Source organism: Anolis carolinensis, unplaced genomic scaffold, assembly GCF_035594765.1.
Source record: "Anolis carolinensis isolate JA03-04 unplaced genomic scaffold, rAnoCar3.1.pri scaffold_7, whole genome shotgun sequence".
Lineage (NCBI taxonomy): Eukaryota > Metazoa > Chordata > Lepidosauria > Squamata > Dactyloidae > Anolis > Anolis carolinensis.
The window spans coordinates 20,558,492-20,580,344 of NW_026943818.1; the positions used below are offsets into that span (position 1 = coordinate 20,558,492).

At 41.5% G+C, this 21,853-nt stretch overlaps 2 protein-coding genes across 6 annotated transcripts in view; one reads left to right on the forward strand and one right to left on the reverse strand.

Annotated features, from left to right (window-relative positions):
• Window positions 1-36: 36 nt before the first annotated feature.
• On the forward strand, window positions 37-21,563 carry bud23 (BUD23 rRNA methyltransferase and ribosome maturation factor). Of its 2 annotated transcripts, XR_010000269.1 has the most exons (13): window positions 37-248; window positions 1,558-1,595; window positions 2,334-2,429; window positions 3,263-3,345; window positions 3,873-3,969; window positions 5,243-5,339; window positions 6,454-6,504; window positions 8,235-8,320; window positions 9,734-9,779; window positions 10,220-10,278; window positions 11,968-12,057; window positions 13,552-13,744; window positions 19,928-21,563. XR_010000269.1 is itself a non-coding variant. In XM_003228833.4 (12 exons), exons 1-12 carry the CDS (start codon window positions 201-203, stop codon window positions 13,604-13,606), a joined length of 846 nt encoding a protein of 281 aa, XP_003228881.2. In that variant the 5' UTR covers window positions 37-200; the 3' UTR covers window positions 13,607-13,801. The 2 variants fall into 2 exon arrangements, 1 of the variants encoding a protein (XP_003228881.2); XM_003228833.4 differs by lacking the exon at window positions 19,928-21,563 and having other exon boundaries at window positions 13,552-13,801.
• The window catches only part of stx1a (syntaxin 1A), a 50,605-nt gene continuing 43,662 nt past the window's right edge, over window positions 14,911-21,853 (reverse strand). For 3 of the 4 annotated variants that reach the window (XM_062960268.1, XM_062960269.1, XM_062960267.1), the window contains 2 exons: window positions 19,143-19,253; window positions 14,911-17,113 (listed from right to left, as the gene is read on the reverse strand). In XM_062960268.1, the coding sequence (XP_062816338.1) occupies window positions 17,036-17,113; window positions 19,143-19,253 (189 nt within the window). In that variant the 3' untranslated portion in view covers window positions 14,911-17,035. Of the gene's footprint in view, window positions 17,114-19,142; window positions 19,362-21,853 lie in introns of those variants that run through there. The other variant, XM_062960270.1, reaches the window with a different exon arrangement.

Sequence of the window (21,853 nt, forward strand, 5' to 3'; positions counted from 1 at the left end):
GAGGGAGTGAGACGCGCATGCGTCGCTATTCCTCGAAGGACGCGACTTGAGGAAACGAAGCTGCGCGTGCGCGGTTTGCCCTCACGCTAGGGATCGCAATGCGCGTGCGTGCCAGCCCTCGCCTGATTGGATCAAAGCTTTAGCTTTGAACGACCCGAAAGTGCGTCGCACAGTTTTGACGTAGAGAAGCCGAGCCAAAGATGGCGGCCTCCGGGAAGCGGCCGGAGCATCGTGGTCCTCCTGAATTGGTGAGAAAAAGAGGGAGATCCGGGGATGGTTGGGATCAAGCAAGCCTAAGAAGGTTACTTCTTATTTGGCACTACATCCCCCAGAATCCCCATGGCAGATCCCTGTGGGAGAGGATTCTGGGAGTTGTAGTCCTGAAAAAGTTGGAAATCTTTGACAAGCTCTGATCGGACCTTTTGAACGTTATTGACTCCTTATCATTCATGTCTTAATCAGCATCAGGGCCAGAGAGCTGCCTGTCTCTTGTTTTTAAGCATTGCAGGAAGGGAATATTTATTTATTATTTATTTAATACATTTATATCCCGCCCTTCTTTCTCACCCCAAAGGGGACTCAGAGCGGCTTACAAATTAAATTTACATACAATAATATATTATTAGTATAGCACAATACTGGCAATAAATTACTATATTGTACTATATCAACATATTGTAATATTATTAGTAATATTACATCTATCTATCTATCTATATATATATATAAAAGGGTAATGAAATTTCGGCCTAGGACAAAACAACAAAACTACATATCCCAGAAACACTAAACTTGGCAGCTCAACCCCTCATCTATGCCTCTATGTTCATACAACAAAAAGAAAAGAAAAATAAAGTCCTAATGAGAGGGAGAGGAATAATTGTTTTTATCCAATTGCTGCCAGTTAGAAGGCTAAGCTCCGCCCACTTGGTCTCCTAGCAACCCACTCAGTCCAGGGGACAGGCAGTGTTAGGCCTCACTTAGGCCTATAAAATACAGATTATCTGATTTTAACTGGATTATTTTGCAGTGTAGACCCAAGGCCCTTCCACACAGCTATATAACCCATTTATAATCTTATATTATCAGTTTTGAACTGGATTATCTTGACTCCACACTGCCATATAATCCACTTTAGTGTGCAGTCGGACACAACTAGACTTAATGTCAGGAGAAAACCTTTACCTTAACTACCACCAATTCAATACTTTATTTCCCATACCACCATACTTTGCCACAGCAACGCGTGGCTGGGCACAGCTAGTGTAATATATAATATATCATTAATATTATTATATTGTATTATTAGTATTGTATTACAAAATAATATTATTAATATTACATGCATATACAATATATTATAATATTATATATTATTGTAAATTATATTGCATATATGCACGCATGCATGTGTGTATATATAAATGTACATATATACATACACATATATAATTAGCATAGCATGTTACTGATGGAATAACGAGACTGATGTGATTCAGCAGTGCTTTGTATATGATTTCCCTTTAACAACCATCTTTTTCTGCTCTTTTCCCTCAGTTCTATGATGAGGTCGAAGCTCGGAAATACACCCACAAGTACGTCAGGCCTGGGCTGCTGAAGTCCACTTGTTTTTTGTTTGCCTTATTTATTCCAAGTGTTTATTCCAAAGAAGTAACTTGTCATTGTACTGTGCCTCCGACCCTGAAGGCAGAAACTGTTTCCTCAGCCAAATTAATTCAGAAGGGGTTTGCAACTCTCCAGATTCCGTAGCATTGAGCCAAGGCACTTAAAAGTGCTATCAAATTGCATTCATTCTGAGGCAAGCTTCCTCAAACTGTGTCCCTCCAGCTGTTTGCACCTCTTTGTTTCCACAACAAGTCAAACCCCATTCTCACAGGGACAGATAGTGAGGTGGAATCTTCCAAACAGAGGCACAGACAGCAAAACAAATCCCACAGTGTTATTCACCCTTCCCTATGCTACCCAAAGCTGTGTGTGTGTGTGTGTGTGTGTGTGTATATATATATATATATATATCTGCAGTTATACTTGTAAGAAGTACCTGTTCCAACTTAAAAACAAATTCAACTTAAGAACAAATCTACAGAACCTGGCTTGTCCATAAATTGGGGACTGTCTGTATCCTGAATTCCTTGTTGCTTTTGCTTCATTCTTCTTAATATGGAGTACTTGTATATATTCCTCTGTTTGACCTCTGTCACTCGGAAGGCAGTATCAAAATGAGGTTTTATCTTTACAATTATGTACAACATCTGCCCACAGGGTGGTTCTTCAATACTGCTTACTTCTAATGTGCTCCCCCCCCCCCCCAGCTCTCGCATGATGGAGATCCAGTCGCAGATGTCCGAACGGGCTGTGGAGCTGCTGGGCCTCCCAGAGGATCGGCCGTGTTTCTTGTTGGACGTGGGGTGAGTTTGCTGCAGTTTGAAAACATCATTCTTTCCTGGGATTATACAATTCAAGATGACCTGAATATAAGTATAACTTCCAGACACTGATTATCTCTGTCTCTGACTAGTGATACATTTGTGGGAGAAGGGATAACTTCACTATTAAACAAAGAAAGGATAATAATAAATATTTATTTATATCCCGTTTTTCTCCCTAAACGGGACCCAAAGCAGCTTATAACATTATATAAAAAACAATACAGAACAATATGCATATACCGTATATACTCAAGTATAAGCCAACCCGACTATAAGCCGAGGCACCTAATTTTACCACAAAAAAATTGGGAAAACATTGACTCAAGTATAAGCCGAGAATGGTAAATCTCAGAAATAAAAATAGATAATAATAAAATTACATTTTTGAATATTTACATAAAAGTGTAATTTAAGATAACACTGTCCAACTCTGATTAAATCATTATTCTCAACTTCTTCAATGTAAATGTGATTATGTATCCTAATAATAATAATAATAGAGTAAAATAATAAATGTAATAATAATAATAGAGTAAAATAATAAATGCTATAATAATATCAGAACGAAATAATAAATGTATTAATAATAATAAAAATAGACAAATTTATAATAAGAAATAAATAAACATATTTAAAAACAACAAAAGTCTGGATCGCTTTTCTATCATGATCTCAATCCAAACTTGGACCTACTTAAGCAGCTCAAAGAGAATATGGAAAAGCCCATCAGCCCTTTCCGGTATGGCCCTTGGTAAGGCCTGAAAGAAGTAGTCTGTATGTCTCTTCTTAACCGTGTTTTTTCTTCTGGTCAGATGTGGCTCCGGTTTGAGTGGCGATTACATCACTGAGGAAGGTCACTTTTGGGTTGGCATGGACATCAGCCCTGCCATGCTGGGTGAGTAGTTTCCATCCCTTCTGCCCCAGATACTCTAGACCTCTTTCCTTGGAATGGGCAGAAGTTGAGAAGCCCGTGATCTACTTGGTCCAGATTCTTATCAGGTTTACATAGCATATATGGAATATTGTTGCCGTGTTGGAGAGGCCACTGCCCTCGTACTTTCATCCTTTCTTTCCTCCCTGCCCATAGCTTTCCTTTCTCTTCCTTCCTTTTTCTTTGTCCTCCTTCTCTCACGCCTTCCCTTTTTTCTTTTCTTTCTCTTCCCTTCTTTCCCGAATGAAAGCATTCCTTGAGTGGTGGGCTGTAGTGTTTGGGGAGGACATTGGCAGGATTGGGGCTACATGTTCATGGCACTCGCTATAACCTGAAATGTCACTGGAGGGAGTGCTTTTGGTGGCTCCTCAGCACTGTGGGTTTGTGGAAGCAGGAGCCTGTCTGTGGAAGTGGCACCCCAGCCACGTACACACATACAGATTTTCACTTTTATCATGTGTATAGATTGTTAAAGCAGTTATTTCAAACAGATGTGGCTGTGGAGAGAGAAGTGGAAGGAGACTTGATGCTTGCAGACATGGGGCAAGGGGTCCCCTTCCGGCCTGGGACCTTTGACGGCTGTATCAGGTAAGACACTGGGACCGAGAGCTGTGTGTGTGTGTATGTATGTATATGTATGTGTATGTATATGTGTGTGTATGTGTGTGTGTGTGTGTGTATATATATATGTATATGTATATGTATATATATATATTTGATGCCCCGAAGGGGACTCAGAGTGGCTTACAAATTAAATTTACATACAATATTATATTATTAGCATAGCACAATACTGGTAATAAATTACCATATTGTACTCTATCTATATATTGTAATATTATTAATAATATTACATGTAATATATAATATATAATTAATATTTTATATTGTATTATTAGTATTATATTGCATTACAAAATAATATTGTTAATATTATATGCATATACAATATATTATAATATTATATATTATTGTAAATTATATTATATATACGAGGGCTATCCACAAAGTAGGTTACGTTTTGGATTTTAAAAAGGACAAGGTATAGGAGAAATCATTTACCATATACAGCTGAAAGACACATTCCAATACTACAATCTCATGTAATCCCCATTGAAATCTAGGCACGTTTCATAAAGATAAATGAGTTTGAAAAGGTCTGCCCCACTAAATTTGCCGCCTCTCTCTTCCGTTTCCAACAATGGGGCCATGGCTGGCAGCAAGGGAGAAGGGGGAAGAGCTGAGGACACAAGCGGGGAATTTACTGGAGCAGTACTTTTCAAACTCATTTATCTATATGAGACGTGCCTAGATTTCAATGGGGATTACGTGAGATTGTAGTATTGGAATGTGTCTTTCAGCTGCATATGGTAAATGATTTCTCCTATACTTTGTCCTTTTAAAAATCCAAAACGTATCCTACTTTCTGGATAGCCCTCATATGTACATACGCATGTGTACACGCACACACACATATATATAATTAGCAAAGCATGTTACTGGTGGGAGGGGCCTTCAGCTGGAGCAAGGAGACAAGATGGAAACTGTCTTTGCTGGCTCCCTCTTTGCTCTGTATTGTCCATATTTGGGTCGGAAGCATACAATAGTGTCACACTAAACAACGTAGAGCAGGACACAAATGCTTCCAAGGCGGGTAAGTAAAACTGTAAATAGTGAATCTGGAAAAAAGGTCGTACTCCATTTCCTGGTTCTGTTACACACTTTTCACTGATACGTTATGCTATCTGTTGTCTTTCCTTGCCTTCATCTATAGAGAGAAGCAGGGAAGAAACAATAAAATGTGCTGGGAGGCAGTGCTTTCTGAAAGCTGATTTATGTCTTGGTTTTGTCCCTCCTGCAGTATTTCTGCTGTGCAGTGGCTCTGTAACGCCGACAAGAAGACCCACAGCCCTCCTAAGAGACTCTACCGGTTCTTTTCCACCCTTTATACAGCATTGGTAAGGACCCATTTCCCTTTCTCCTGCCTCCTTTTCCATCTTCCAAACTACCATGTGCCTACTCTAAAATCTGGACAGTAAATAAAGAAAAACACTCAGAAAACAGAGGAATTCCAGGCATGAATCAATCAGGGCCAGCTAACACCTCCCAGCAAAGGATTCCCCCAGGCAGGAAGTAGCCAGGCTTTGAAGTGGCAAGGACATTCAATGCCAATCAAGGTGGCCAATTGAAACATTCACACCTGCCTCAGACAGACAAGAGTTTTTTCTCCCACCCTGAACATTCCACAGATATATAAACCCCACTTGCCTAGTTTTCAAACATACCTCATAACCTCTGAGGATGCCTGCCATAGATGCAGGCGAAATGTCAGAAACATGGCCATACAGCATGGAAAACTCACAGCAACCCAATAAATAAATTCCTTCATTCGGGGTCTGGCACTGTATGTAAATATAGCATCTAGTTGTTGGCCTTGGCAACCTCTCCAACGCTGACTGCTCCTTTTTTCCTAGCAATACATGGGGCAGAAAAGTATTCTGTGATCCCTCTACTAAACAGATTGCAGGTTCCCTCTATACTAATTTATAAATATATAGTTTAATATATTGTATATACATATAATATTGATAATAATATTAAAATAGTATACAATATTATACTACTAATAATACAATATAATAATATTGATTATATATTGTATATTAAATGTAATTTTACTAATAATATTACCATATCATGATATAGTACAATATAGTAATTTAATGCTTATATTGTGCTATGCTGATAATATATTGTATGTTCATTTGATTTGTAAGCCACTCTGAGTCCCCTTTGGGGTGAGAAGAGCGGGATATAAATGTAGTAAGTAAATAAATAAATAGATAAATATACTGTTGACTATCCTCCATCCCTGCCACTCCCATTGTTGTAACTCCCAAAGTGGACCTTTGACAGTTGCAAAGGGCATTTTTATTCTCCGATCCTCAACAACTTTTGAAGTTTGGGTGGCCCAAAAGGTTGCAGGGATAGAAATTTAGCCTGGATTTGTTTGGTCCAGATCCTTATCTTGATGGCATTGCAGCTACAGATCACCTTTTTTTCCTCCTCCAGGCTCGAGGGGCCCGTGCCGTGCTCCAGCTCTACCCCGAAAACTCTCAACAGGTAAGTCCCTGAACCACATTGTGGAGATCCTGATCCAGCCTCAAGCAGATCTGCCACCCAAAACAGGCATGGATCAGAAGGTGACAGGGCTGCTGTCACGTTCCTGAAGTTGGACAAGGTTTAAGGAGATCCAAAAGGACTGTTCGAGGCTGTATCTGGTGGACACCCAATCGGGCAAGTCTTCTGATCCTCCTGCCTTCAGGTTCAATAAAAAAAATCTATCATTTTGGCCCCTAAACCTGCTCTAAAGTTATATATGAGTCTATATGGTGTGTAAAAGAAAGAATGGGTTACCGATGTGGTTGTACCTGGAGATCTAGCCTTCTGATCCTCCTGCTGAAAAAAACATGCCTACCTTTGAGTGGATTGCAAATAAGTATAACTTACCGTATATACTCGAGTATAAGGTGACCCAAATATAAGCCGAGGCACCTAATTTTATCACAAGAAAACTAGGAAAACATTGACTCAGGTATAAGCTGAGAATGGTAAATTTCAGAAATAAAAATAGAAACCAATAAAATTACATTAATCGAGGCATCAGTAGGTTAAATGTTTTTGAATATTTACATAAAACTCTAATTTAAAATAAGACTGTCCAACTCTGATTAAATCATTATTCTCGTCTTCTTCAATGTAAATGCCCTTATGTATCCTTTTAATAATAATAGAATGAACTAATAAATGTAATACTAACAATAATAATATCAGAGTGAAATAATAAATGTACAGTAGAGTCTCACTTATCCAAGCCTCGCTTATCCAACCTTCTGGATAATCCAAGCCATTTTTGTAGTCAATGTTTTCAATATATCGTGATATTTTGGTGCTAAATTCGTAAATACAGTAATTACAGCATAACATTACTGCATATTGAACTACTTTTTCTTTCAAATTTGTTGTAAACATGATGTTTTGGTGCTTAATTTGTAAAATCATAACCTAATTTGATGTTTTAATAGGCTTTTCATTAATCCCTCCTTATTATCCAAGATATTCGTTTATCCAAGTTTCTGCTGTCCCATTTAGCTTGGATAAGTGAGACTCTAGTGTACTAACAATAATAATATCAGAGTGAAATAATAAATGTATTATTAATAATAAAAATAGAGTAAAATAAATGTAATATTAACAATAATAATAGAGTAAAATAATGAATGTACCATATATACTCGAGTATAAGCCAGCCAGGACCCTCACTCGAGTACAAGCCAAGAGGGTCTTTTTCAGACCTAAAAAAGGGCTGAAAAACTAGGCTTATACTCGAGTATATACAGTATATTTGCATATAACATTCACACCTGCCTCAAAGAGACAAGAGTTTTCTCTTCCACCCTGAACATTTCACAGATAGATAAACCCCACTCGACTAGTTTCCAACAAACCTCACAACCTCTGGGGATGTCTGCCATAGATGCAGGTGAAACGTCAGGAGAGAATACTTCTGGAATATGATCAGACATCCTGGAAAACTCACAGCCACCCACTGAACCCATTCTAACTGAAGGGACAACTGAGGCTCAGTAAAGAAAACAGTAAAAGCCTCTGTCGGAGTATGGCAGTGCAATTTTTTTTCCAAAGTCTACCATTCTTTTCCTTGACACTCATTTTGTTACTCATGAACTGGCACAGAGATTGAATCACCGCATTGGAAGGTGGCACCTCAAAAGCAATTCAGTCCAACCTTCTGTTTGCTGGGGCCTCATCTTGATGCTTTTCTCTCCTTCCAGCTGGAGCTCATCACTGCTCAAGCCATGAAGGCAGGCTTCACCGGTGGGATGGTGGTGGACTACCCGAACAGTGCCAAAGCCAAGAAGTGAGTCTCTTTTTGTCTGGAGCAGGGAAACTGCTTTGGGCAGAAGGTTTGGGCTTGCCACAAAAGCAGGCAATTGTTTGGGTTTCGGGGCACATTGTCCCCAATCCTGTGTTTAAGCAGAGGCCGGATGGCCACCTGTTGGGAGAACTTGGGTTGTGTGTTCTTGCATATCAGGGGGTTGGACGGGATGACTCTTGGGGTCTCTTCCAACTCTATGATTCTGTGGAAAGAACAAAATTCTTCACTATAATAATCTCTAGAGATCCAGTAAGGCAATTTTGCCTTGTTTTATATCTCCTTGGGCTTTATTATTATTATTATTGACACAACGACATTGTATGACACAGCAAACAAGATAGATATGCTGGATTTTGTTTCACAAAATCACAAGTCGAACACTTCCCAAGTGTCTAGGACTGTGTGATGTATTTTTGGATGATGCGTGCAGATCCCAGTCGGGTGGCCTTTTGCAGTTGGCAGATTGTGATTTTGTCAATGTCTATTGTTTCCAAATGCCGTCTGAGATCTTTTGGCACGGCACCCAATGTGCCCATCACCACCGGGACCACCTGCACTGGTTTCTGCCAGAGTCTTTGAAGTTCAATCTTGAGGTCCTGATAGCGGCTGAGTTTTTCCTGTTGTTTTTTGTCAATGCGACTGTCACCTAGGATGGCGACATCAATGATCCAAGCGTTTTTCTTTTTCACAACTGTGATGTCTGGTGTGTTGTGTTCCAGAACTTTGTCAGTCTGGATTCGGAAGTCCCACAGTTTCTTTTCGTGCTCATTTTCCAATACTTTTGCAGGTTTGTGATCCCACCAGTTCTTTCCTGCTGGGAGGTGGTACTGGAGGCATAAGTTCCAATGAATCATTTGGGCCACATAGTTGTGCCTCTGTTTGTAGTCTGTCTGTGTGATTTTCTTACAGCAACTGAGGATATGATCTATGGTTTCGTTAGCTTCCTTGCACAGTCTGCATTTTGGGTCATCAGCTGATGATGATGATGATGATTATTATTATTATTAGAGTCAAAGAGACTGCAGAGCCATCCAGTCCAATCCACTGTACCTATGTACATATGTATGCATGTGTATATGTCAGTATCTGAGATAGAAGAGACCCCAAGGGTCATCCAGTCCAACCCTTTGCAACGCACCATCCAAGCCCTCTCAACAGCCTCTGCTTTAAAAGCCTCCAGAGAATGAGACTCCAATGGATTCCCAGGCTTTTTATTTTACTATCCCACAGCTCTGACCCTCAGTGATTGCTTTCTAATGTTTAGGAAGAATCTCTTTTCTTGCATTTGGAGTCCATTGCTAGACTCTTTCTAGGTCCTTCATCTGGAGATGCCTGATAGAAAGGGCCTCCCTATGTGATGCTCAATATCCACTTATTTCTCTTTCTGTTTTCCAGGTTCTTCCTCTGCCTCTTTGTCGGCACAAGTGACGTGTTACCAAAGGTATGATGGTTTATGGGCAGCCACATCACTCTATTCCCATATTTTTAATTATAATATTATAATTATATATTAATTATATATTACATGTAATATTACTAATAATATTACAATATATTGATATAGTACAATATAGTAATTTATTGCCAGTATTGTGCTATGCTAATAATATAATTTTGTATGTAAATTTAATTTGTAAGCCGCTCTGAGTCCCCTTCGGGGTGAGAAGGGCAGGATATAAATGTTTTAAATAAATAATAAATATTAATGCCCTTCAATGAGAGGCAAAAAAGGAATTATGATGGCAGGTGTCTTGTAAGCAGAGACCTTCGGAGGGCTTTTCTGACAGTCCTCTGATCTCTAATCTGTCAAATAAGAGGCAGATGCTTCAGTGTTTTCTTGTCACCTGCTAGAAAATAAAAATGCTGCTTCTCTGTTTATAGGGACTTGGAGCAGAATGCAGCGTGGAAGAGACCACACAGGCCAAGTTCACCCAGGAAAGGTAATTAACTAGAAGGCCTTTTATTTTGGACTACTTTAGATACCCGGCGATGCCTGGATTAGGCATTTTAGAAGGATAAACATTAGAAATAGTTACAATTAGGTTAGCTCTTTAAAAGCCAGTCAAGCATATTTTTCCTCTTGCAGGCCTGTTGGCCACGTCTCATCCCTTATAATGGCCATAAAGGGCGACTTCACCCTTTCCGTGGCTCATGGGAGAGACAGACAGTAATTGGCAGAGAGCTGTCGTCGTGGCGCCTTGCAGCTCTAGGTTGCCACGTTTTCCTGACTCTGACATCCTATAGATTGGGAATGGACCTTCACGTGGATTCTAGACCTGATCCCAAGGCAGATATACATTTATAATAATCTGTCATTGAACTGCTGTGTCGTGTTGGAAGGCCTGTCTGCAGCGGATCCCTTCAGCTCAACTTGCAGTGGGGAGGGGTTGGGTGGCCTTTCAGATGTGAGCCTTCCATCAGCCCCAGCTAGCATGATGGAGACCTGAAGGACCACATCCATCACCACTTTTGGTATGGGCTACTGTGACAAGTATATAGTCTGCTCTCTGCATTTGTTGGGTTGGAGGTATATCTCACTCTCTCTAAGGCACAATCCAATCTCTCCTGACAGATGGCCATCCGACCAAAAATAGATGGCCATACATATGATAGATGCAATTTTATATATTTATATATATACTAGCTGTGCCCGGCCACGCGTTGCTCTGGCGAAGTATGGTGGTATGGGAAATAAAGTATTGAGGAATTGGTGGTAGTTAAGGTAAAGGGTAAAGGTTTTCCCCAAACATTAAGTCCAGTCGTGTCTGACTCTGGGGGTTGGGGCTCATCTCCATTTCTAAGCTAAAGAGCCGGCGTTGTCCGTAGACTCCTCCAAGGTCATGTGGCCATTGGCATGACTGCATGGAGCGTCATTACCTTTCCGCCGGAGCAGTACCTATTCATCTACTCTCATTTGCATGTTTTCAAACTTCTGGGTTGGCAGAAGCTGGGGCGTTAGATAATCTGTGGAAGAGGCCTAAGTGAAGCCTAACTCTGCCTGTCCCCTGGGCTGAGTCGGTTGCTAGGAGACCAAGTGGGCGGAGCTTAGACTTCTAACTGGCAGCAATTGGATAAAAACAATTGTTCCTCTCCCTCTAATTAGGACTTTATTTTTCTTTTCTTTTTGTTGTATCAATCTAGAGCCGTGGATGATGGGTTGTGTTGTCAAATTTCGAGGTTGGGGGGCCTGTAGTTTTGTTGTTTTCTGGGTCGCCGTGATGCCATCACTCTTTTATATATATAGATATGTGTGTGTGTGTGTGTGTGTGTGTGTATACACACACACACACACACACACACAAGGGTTATCCAGAAAGTAGATTACATTTTGGAATTAAAAATGAACAAAGTATAGGAGAAAACGTTTACCATATGCAATTGAAAGCCACACTCAAATACCACTTCTCAACATAGTTGCCATTCAAATCTAGGCACTTATCATAGCGATGAATGAGCTTGGCAATTCCTTCCCCACAAAACTCTGCCGCTTGCGTCCTCAACCAGCCGTTCACCCCTTCCCACAGCTGCACATTGTCGCCAAAAGGCTGTGTTGAGGACGCAAGCGGCAGAGTTTTGTGGGGAAGGGGTTGCCAAGCTCATATATCTTGATGTATCTTGCTTCTTTGAAGGACGCGCTTCCGAAACGCCAAAGGGAAGTCGGTGAAGAAGGGCCGGGACTGGGTTTTGGAAAAGAAAGAGCGGAGGCGGCGGCAGGGCAAGTGAGTGATTCTACATACAAGTTCATTCAATCCACTCATGACATTTTGGATGCTTTGAGATCTTGGAGGGGACAATTCCCAACTCCTCCATTAACTAGATACTTAATTTTCTCCTGCAGTCCTTCTTAAATTGACTGGATATAATACTGTTTCATTTCTGGCCTCACTTTTGAGTTGGATTGCAGAGGGAAATGTAGGTATTTGATGAGTTTGGAGTTCGATGGAGCCTGCCATTGGCCTTATCCAATAAAATAAAGGCTGTGCAGCCTTCTTTCTTCTCCTAGTCATAGAATCATAGTTGGAAGAAACCCCAGGGCCACCCAACCCAACCTCATTCTGCCATAAAAGAGACACAATCCATGCCCTCTCAACAGATGACCATCCAGTCATTTTTATTTTTTTATTAGCGACATTTATATCCCGCCCTTCTCACCCCGAAGGGGACTCAGGGCAGCTTACAAGTCATATGTACATACAATATATATTATTCATATAGCACAATAGAAGCATTATATATTACTATAGTGTACTATAATACTATATTTTAATATTATTAGTAATATTACATGTAATATAAATATACCATTATAATAGTGTATTATATGTGAGCTGCTCCGAGTTGTGAGCCGCTCTGAGTCCCCCTTGGGGAGATGGAGGCAGCATACAAAAATAAAATTATTATTATTATTATTATTATTGTATTACATTATAACATTATTAATATTATATGCATATACAATATATTATAGTATTAGTATAGCATAATATGATTATTATATATTATTATATTCTTACATTGACACAGGAGACATGGTGGAATGATGTCTTCCTGCCCCCTTCTTCATTCTGGCTCTGGATAAGCTATGATTGGGAAAGATTTATATGATATATCATAGAATCCTAGAGTTGGAAGAGACCCCAAGTGCTATCCAGTCCAACTCCCATCTTCCAGGCAGGAAAACTATTCTTGTTGTTGTTATTAAACACAATCCAAACTCTCCCAACATAGAATAACATAGTATTATCCTAGGTGAAGTCTGACCAAAGCAGAACTACATGAGGCTATGTGTCCTCTCTATCTAGACACTAGATTCCTCTGGATGCAGCTTAGAATCGCATTGGCCTTTTTAGCTGCTGCATTACAGTGTTGGTTCATGTTCAGCCTGTGGTCTGCTAAGACTCCTAGCTCCTTTTCCCATGGACTATATTCAGTCTAAGTGTCTCCTATCCTATATCTCTGCATTTGAACATATTTTATTGTTTTTAAATTATTGTTGTATGCTTTTTCTTGATGTATTTATTGCTGTGTTTGGATTTGTTTTTACTGTTGTATTTTTTACATTGTTTGGGCATGGTCCCTTTGTAAGCCGCCCTGAGTCCCCTTGGGGAGATGGGGCAGGATATAAGAATAAAGTATTATTATTATATTATTATTGTATTGCCAAAGTGAAATACCTTATATTTTTCTCCGGTTTCCCCCACCACCGACTGCAGGGAAGTGCGAGCGGACACGAAATACACAGCCCGGAAACGAAGACCCCATTTCTGATACTCTGCTTCGACTCAACGATGGGACTCTGCTCATTTTAGGAAGGCTTTTGTTCTTGGGCTGGAAAAGAACGGTTTGGGATCGAGACTCCCTTTGGACTTGGCTCAAGAGTGTGCTAGACGCCCAACAAGTCTGCAGGTATCCACTTTTTCTTGCCGAAAGCTAATTTGCCAATTAAACGTGGACTGGATGCCGTGCCATGACTGTTTTGTTTGGAGGAAGGTGAAGAATGGAGCCTGCGTTGGCCTTCAGACCTGTAGAATGAATGCATTTTGACGACTAGGTTGCTGTGAGTTTTCTGGGCTGTCTGGCCGTGTTCCAGGAGCATTCTCTCCTGACATTTTGCCCACATCTATGGCAGGTTTCCTCAGAAGTTGTGAGGTCAGAGGTATCTGAGGATCCCTGCTATAGATGTGGGGGAAACATCAGGAGAGAATGCTTCTGGAACATGGCCAGACAGCCTGGAAAACTCACAGCAGCCCAGTGATTCTGGCCATGAAAGCCTTCGACAACACATTTTTATTTTATTTATTTACAGTATTTATATTCCGCCCTTCTCACCCCGAAGGGGACTCAGAGCAGATCACATTGTACACATATAGGTAAACATTCAATGCCATATAACATAGAACAGAGACAGACATAGAGGCAATTTAAACCTTCTCCAGCTTCCAGCAGGTATGCTTGATTCCGGCCACGGGGGAGCAGCTGCTTCATCATCCATTGCAACGGCACTTCCTCATTCCAACGACGGCTGGATGATTTTTATGGTGTCGTAAATTAGCCTCCCCACATATAAGTGGTACCAAAATTTCCTACTTGATAGATGCAACTATCTTTCGGGTTGCTTAGGTCAGCAACGAGCAGGGGCTATACTTTATTTTTAATTGTCGGGTACTCACCCCGACACGGGCTGGCCTCGAACTCATGACTTCTTGGTCAGAGTGATTTATTGCAGCTGGCTGTTAACCAGTCTGTGCCACAGCCTGGCCCATGATGCTTTATGAAATCCTGGGTTTTGTAATTTTACTCTCCTCTACCAAAGGGTTCTAGAGCCTCTATAGAATGCAGCTTAGAATTGTATTGGCCTTTTTAGCTGCTGCATCACAGTGTTGGTTCAAACTGTAAACACCCTTGAGCCGTGACTATTACAGTGGTCTCAAACTGCATTCATTCTACACAGCACAACTTGGTCATCTGTGGATTCGAAGCCCGGTCTCGCAGAGTTTCGTTTGGCTCTGAAACGGAGGTGCTGAAGTCCAAAGGCCTCCTCTTTTCCCCCACAGAAGAGTCTGAAAGCAAGCTTAACGGATATAAATATATTTTTATTATTGTTGTACATAAAATTCCATCCAAGAAAAAAAAGGAAACTGCATTTGTTGGCCCCTCAAACAGGGGAACAAAAAGGCAACAGACCGAAATCCACCAGGAAAAGGAAGCAAGGGCGACGAGAACGACAAGGGCACTTGGGTTACATATTTACGCCGGAGAATTTAGGCTCCGGACAGACCCCACACGTGTGTTTGGCAGGAAATACTGAAGGAGGCCGAGGGACGGGGGTCGTGGCAGTGTGCAACGCCTCCGGAAGGGAAAGGAAGGCGCGTTGTGGCTCATTCGGAGGGCACAAACGCTTCCCGAAGAGATGCAACGGCTCCGTTCGGACATGCAACAAAGGCAGGCACAAGTAGAAGGGAGGCAGAGGGTGCGGAGGGGGCAGTCAGTCGCCCTGCACTGCTGGTAGTTTGTCATCCAAAGATATCAAAAGTCAAAGGACTTTTCTTGAGTTGTCGAAGGCTTTCATGGCCGAGATCACAGGGTTGTTGTATGTTTTCCAGGCTGTGTGGCCATATTCCAGAAGTATTCTCTCCTGACGTTTCGCCCACATCTATGGCAGGCATCCTCAGAGGTTGTGAGGTATGGAACTGGCTACCAGTATTAAAAAACTCAAAAATCAGAACAGTAAATAAGAAGCAACACTCTGAGATATGGGAACTAGGGGCAGTTAACAAAGAATGCCCCCAGGCAGAAAGTAGCCAGTAGATGTAGCCATTCAATGCAAATTAGGGTGATTAACTAGAACATTTACGCTGGCCTCCAACTGACAAGAGTTCTTCCCTCACCCTGGACTTCCCACTCAAGACCTGGCTCTTTCCTAGAGCTTTTAATCTATGTTAATTTTATTAATATTTGTATGTATGTATTTTTATCCTTTACAATTTTATCTTGTAAATCGCCTAGAGCATCATGGATGGAGGGCGTTTAATAAGTAATTAAATGATGATGATGATGATATATATAAACACTAGCTGTGCCCGGCCACACGTTGCTGTGGCAAAGTGGTGGTGGTATTGGGTAAAAATTGTTGTGTAATTTTTATTTGACGTTATTTGTATTTTTTAATTTTATTGTAAGTTATCTTTTTATTTATTATATTTTATTATTTTCTTGTATTATTTTTAGTTTTTTTTTGTTATTATGGTATTTTATTGTATTAATTTTTTAGTGTTTTTTATTATTTTTTTATTGGGTTGCTAGGAGACCAAGTTGGAGGAGCTTAGCCTTCTAACTGGCAGCAATTGGATAAAAGCAATTATTCCTCTCTCTCTAATTAGGACTTTATTTTTCTTTTCTTTTTGTTGTATCAACCTAGAGCCGTGGATGATGGGTTGTGTCGTCAAATTTCGAGGTTGGGGGGGCCTGTAGTTTTGTTGTTTTGTGGGTCGCCGTGATGCCATCACTCTTTTATATATATAGATTCCTTGCTAAGTTTTCTCCATACCTCACAACTTCTGAGGATGCCTGCCATAGATGTGGGCGAAACGTCAGGAGAGAATACTTCTGGAACATGGCCACACAGCCCGAAAGACATACAACAACCCTGACTTTTTTTTACTCCTTCTACTCCGTGGCTTAATGGATCTGGACCCGCACAGAGCTTTCATGACCCAACTTAAAAGAATTAAGAAAAGGAAGAATGTGGATATGCTAGATGGAGTGGCCCTCGGATACGACAGAAAAAGAAAGGGAGGGAAGCAGATTGGATGTTTTTTTGTTTTTTTTTTCTCGTGTCAGGAGCAACCGGAGTTGCTTCTGGAGTGAGAGAATTGGCCGTCTGCAAGGACGTTGCCCAGGGGACATTGGCGTGGATTTCGGGAGGGCCAATGGGCTGAACCTTGAGGCTGGGGGACCCGAGAGAAGGGATCCGAAGGCAATGGGATGCTTGGCATGCAGCCTGCCCCCCTTAGCAACACACACCTTGTACTCGACACACAGTAGTAACACGAAAGATCATGCATTAGAGACAGAAGTGCCGAATGCCCATTTGGGGACCCCTTCCCGGCTGCTGTTAAGGCGCAGGGGGGCGCAGGGTGCTGCTGCTCCGTCTCCGCATCGCCCAAGGGGATCCAGTCCGCCGCTCTTCCTTCCCACTCAGGCGAAAATCCCCCCGACGGTGGAGGCGATGACCACGCCCAGCACCACACAGCAGATGATGATCATGATCTTCTTCTGCCAAGACAGGAAAGAAGGGTCACGGTCCGCCACGGACTCAGGAGTATGTCCCTAACACAGGAAATCTCCTTTTGGAGGTCTCGAAGCAGAGGCTGGGGGGCCATCTGTTGGGAGGGCTTTGATTGTGTCTTCCCACATGGACTGGATGGCCTTTGGGGAGCCCTTCTGACTCTGAAAAGTCTATGATTCTATGGCATGGATTTTTAATAGGCTGGGTGGCCATCTGTTGGGGGGGCTTTGATCGTGTCTTCCTACATTGGCCCATTCTGACTCTGAGAAGTCTCTGATTCTATGGCATGGATTTTTAACAGGCTGGGTGGCCATCTGTCGGGAAGGATTTAATGGTGCCTTCCCGTATGGCAGAACGAGGTTGGAATGGATGGTATTTGGGAGTCCCCTCCAACTCTAGAGTTCTATGATTCTGTAAAAAAAGCATTCCAATCAGAAAGTTCTGCAGCTTAGTGGTTTAACCCACTGCGCCACTGTGGCTCCAAAAGCGGAGTATAAATACAAATACAGTAGAGTCTCACTTATCCAAGATAAACGGGCCGGCAGAACATTGGATAAGCGAAAATGCTGGATAATAAGGCGGGATTAAGAAAAAAGCCTATTAAACATCAAATTACATTATGATTTTACAAATTACTGTATATACTCAAGTACAGTAGAGTCTCACTTATCCAACGTAAACGGGCCGGCAGAACATTGGATAAGCGAATATGTTGGATAATAAGGCTACATAGTAATTACTGTATTTACGAATTTAGCACCAAAATATGATGTATTGAAAACATTGACTACAAAAATGCGTTGGATAATCCAGAACATTGGATAAGCGAGTGTTGGATAAGCGAGACTCTACTGTATAAGCCAACCTGAATATAAGCCGAATCACCTAATTTTACCATAAGAAAACTGGGAAAACATTGGCTCAAGTATAAGCCAAGAGTGGTAAATTTCATCAATAAAAATAGATACAGTAGAGTCTCACTTATCCAACATAAACGGGCCGGCAGAATGTTGGATAACCGAAAATGTTGGATAATAAGGAGGGATTAAGGAAAAGCCTATTAAACATCAAATTAGATTATGATTTTACAAATTAAGCACCAAAACATCATGTTATGTAACAAATTTGACAGAAAAAGTAGTTCAATACACAGTAATGTTATGTAGTAATTACTGTATTTACTAATTTAGCACCAAAATATCACGATATATTGAAATCATTGACTACAAAAATGCGTTGGATAATCCAGAAGGTTAGATAAGTGAGACTCTACTGTACCAATAAAATTGCATTAATTGAGGCATCAGTAGGCTAAATGTTTTTGAATATTTACATAAAACTCTAAGATAAGACTCTCCGACTTTGATTAAATAATTATTCTCATCTTCTTCAATGTAAATGTGCATATGTATCATTTTATAATACATGTAATTATTATTATTATTATTATTATTATTATTATTATTATTATTACAGGAAAATAATACGTGTAGTAATAGAGTAAAATAATAAATATAATAATAAGATCAGAGTGAAATAAGTATATTAATAATATTAAAAATAGAGTAAAATGAATGTAATAGTAGCAACAATAATAGAGAAAAATAATAAATGTAATAATAGAGAAAAATAATAAATGTACCATATATTCTTGAGTATAAACTCACCAAATATAAGCCCACCAGGACGCTCACCCGAGTATAAGCCGAGGGGGGCTTTTTCAGTCTTAAAAAAGGGCTGAAAAACTAGGCTTTGCCCAGCTCATTTTATGTTTTTATTGCTGTGTTTGTCATGTGTTTTATAATGATCGTGATTTTTAATGCCTTTTAAATTTACTTGTGTTTTTTTGTAAAACCGTATACTGTATGCTGGTTTTATATCTGTAAGCCGCCCCGAGTCCCTCTGGGGACATGGTGGCGAGGTACAAAAATAAAATTATTATTATTATTATTATATTATTATACTCGAGTAGATACAGTATACACACACGCAAACACATGCACTCCTAGGGCTCACCCGCCTGGCTTTGCTCTGGTACTTGACCGCTTTCTTGGTGTCGGAGACGGCTCTTTCCACGTAATCGACGGCATGCTCCACATTGTATTCGATCCGGTCGATCATCTCGCCCTGCGACGAGGTGACAGCGGAGAGATAGAGGCAGAGAACTCTCATTGGAAACAACCATCTACCTGTTTCCTTGGCAAGGAGCATCCGCATACATTTTGGAAGCTAGACCTGGAGACAGAGAAGAATTGGGTGATATTATTATTATTATTATTATTATTATTATTATTATTATTAGCTGTGCCTGGCCACGCATTGCTGTGGCGAAGTATGGTGGTATGGGAAATAAAGTATTGAGGAATTGGTGGTAGTTAAGGTAAAGGGTAAAGTCCATTATAAATAGGTTATATAGCTGTGTGGAAGGACCTTGAGTCTACACTGCCATATAATCCAGTTAAAATCAGATAATCTGTATTTTATAGGCAGTGTGGAAGAGGCCTAAGTGAGGCCTAACTCTGCCTGTCCCCTGGACTGAGTGGGTTGCTAGGAGACCAAGTGGGCGGAGCTTAGCCTTCTAAGTGGCAGCAATTGGATAAAAACAAATATTCCTCTCCCTCTAATTAGGACTTTATTTTTCTTTCCTTTTTGTTGTATGAACGTAGAGGCATGGATGAGGGGTTGTGCTGGCAAGTTTAGTGTTTCTGGGATGTGTAGTTTTGTTGTTTTGTCCTATGCCGAAATTTCATTACCCTTTTATATATATAAATGATTATTATTATTATTATTATTATTATTAGGACCTCGGCTCTTGGATTCACCCTCTCCTGACATGGCCAATGAGGAATTAGGTCTCCCTTCCCGACAGCCACCACAAGAGCATCACAACACACCATCCAAGCCATTCAGTGCAACAAAGAGAATCACAACACGACCTGGAAATGCATGCGGAGACACAGCTTTAAGCATTTCTGGTGCAAATCGATCGGGAGACGTTATAACCCTGGGTCTCCTTTCGATAAGCTTTGACTTTACAAGTCTCGTGGCATCTTGACAATATTGATTTGGAGGCTGAGAGAGTGTGACACTGCCGTAGAGAGGATTCTAATCCAAAGTCCTCATCCCACAATCAGCACATTTTGCCTAAAGTTGGTTTGTGCTACAGGCACGAAAGGAGTTGTTGGCTTCACACAGGACGCCGGAGAACGACGTGAACGCCTGGCCACGACTGCGACACCCATCAGCCATGCAAAGTCACAGGGAAGGCATGCAGGACACGGACATGCAGTTGGAGACAGGCATTACCTCGTGGGGCCCGAATGCCCGTAGGCGGGTGGCATGGGGGGACATAAAAAAGGGGTCAAATCAGGGAAACCTTCAACTACGTCTCCCAACACGACTGTCCTACACAGAACCCATCCAAGGAGCCAGGCAGCCCGACATAAAGATGTAAAGGTAGTGAGCCCTCTCGGAGCTGGGGAAGGGAAAAAGTAGACCTTCTCAAGGAAGGATAAGGAAGAAAGTACGCCATCTCTGAGCTGGGGAAGGGAAAAAGCACACCTCACAGCAGGAGAAGGTGAAAAATAGACCTTCTTAAGAGCTGGAGAAGGGAGAAAGTAGGCCATCTCTGAGCTGGGGAAGGCAGAAAGCACACCTCACAGCAGGGAAAGGTGAAAAATAGACCTTCTTAGAGCTGTTGAAGGGAGAAAGTAGGCCACCTCTGAGCTGGGGAAGGGAGAAAGTAGGCCATCTCTGAGCTGGGGAAGGGAAAAAGCAGACCTCACAACAGGGGAAGGTGAAAAATGGACCTTCTTGGAGCTGGTGAAGGGAGAAAGTAGGCCATCTCTGAGCTGGGGTAGGGAGAAAGCGGACCTCACAGCAGGGAAAGGTGAAAAATAGACCTTCTTAGAGCTGGTGAAGGGAGAAAGTAGGCCATCTCTGAGCTAGGGAAGGGAGAAAGCACACCTCACAGCAGGAGAAGGTGAGAAATAGACCTTCTTAAGAGCTGGAGAAGGGAGAAACTAGGCCGTCTCTGAGCTGGAAAGGGAGAATGTAGGTTTTCTCACAGCAGGGGAAGGGAAAAAGTAGGGCTTCTTAGAGCTGAGGAAAGGAGAAAGTAGGCAGTCTGAGCTGGAGAAGGGAGAAAGTAGGCCATCTCTGAGCTGGGAAGGAAAAATGTAAGCTTTCTCAGAGCAGGGGAAGGGAGAAAGTAGGCCTTAGAGCTGGACAAGGGAGAAAGTAGGCCGTCTCTGAGCTGGGAAGGGAAAATGTAGGCTTTCTCACAGCAGGGGAAGAGAAAAAGTAGGGCTTCTTAGAGCTGAGGAAAGGAGAAAGTAGGCAGTCTGAGCTGGAGAAGGGTGAACGTAGGCCATCTCGGAGCAGGGGAAGAGAAAATGTAGGCTTTCTCAGAGCAGGGGAAGGGAGAAAATAGGCTTTAGAGCCAAGGAAAGGAGAAAGTAGGCAGTCTGAGCTCGGGAAGGGTGAATGTAGGCCACCTCAGAGCAGGGGAAGAGAAAATGTAGGCTTTCTCAGATCAGGGGAAGGGAGAAATAGGACTTAGAGCTGGAGAAGGGAGAAAGTAGGCCAGTTCTGAGCTGGGGAAGGGAGAAGGTTTCCCTGCATTGAATCATGACTTGCCCATAATCCAAACCTGGAGGGAGACCTTCTATGAGTCCTGGGAAACAACTAAATACTAAAGTAGACCTTTGTATGTACATATGATGGGA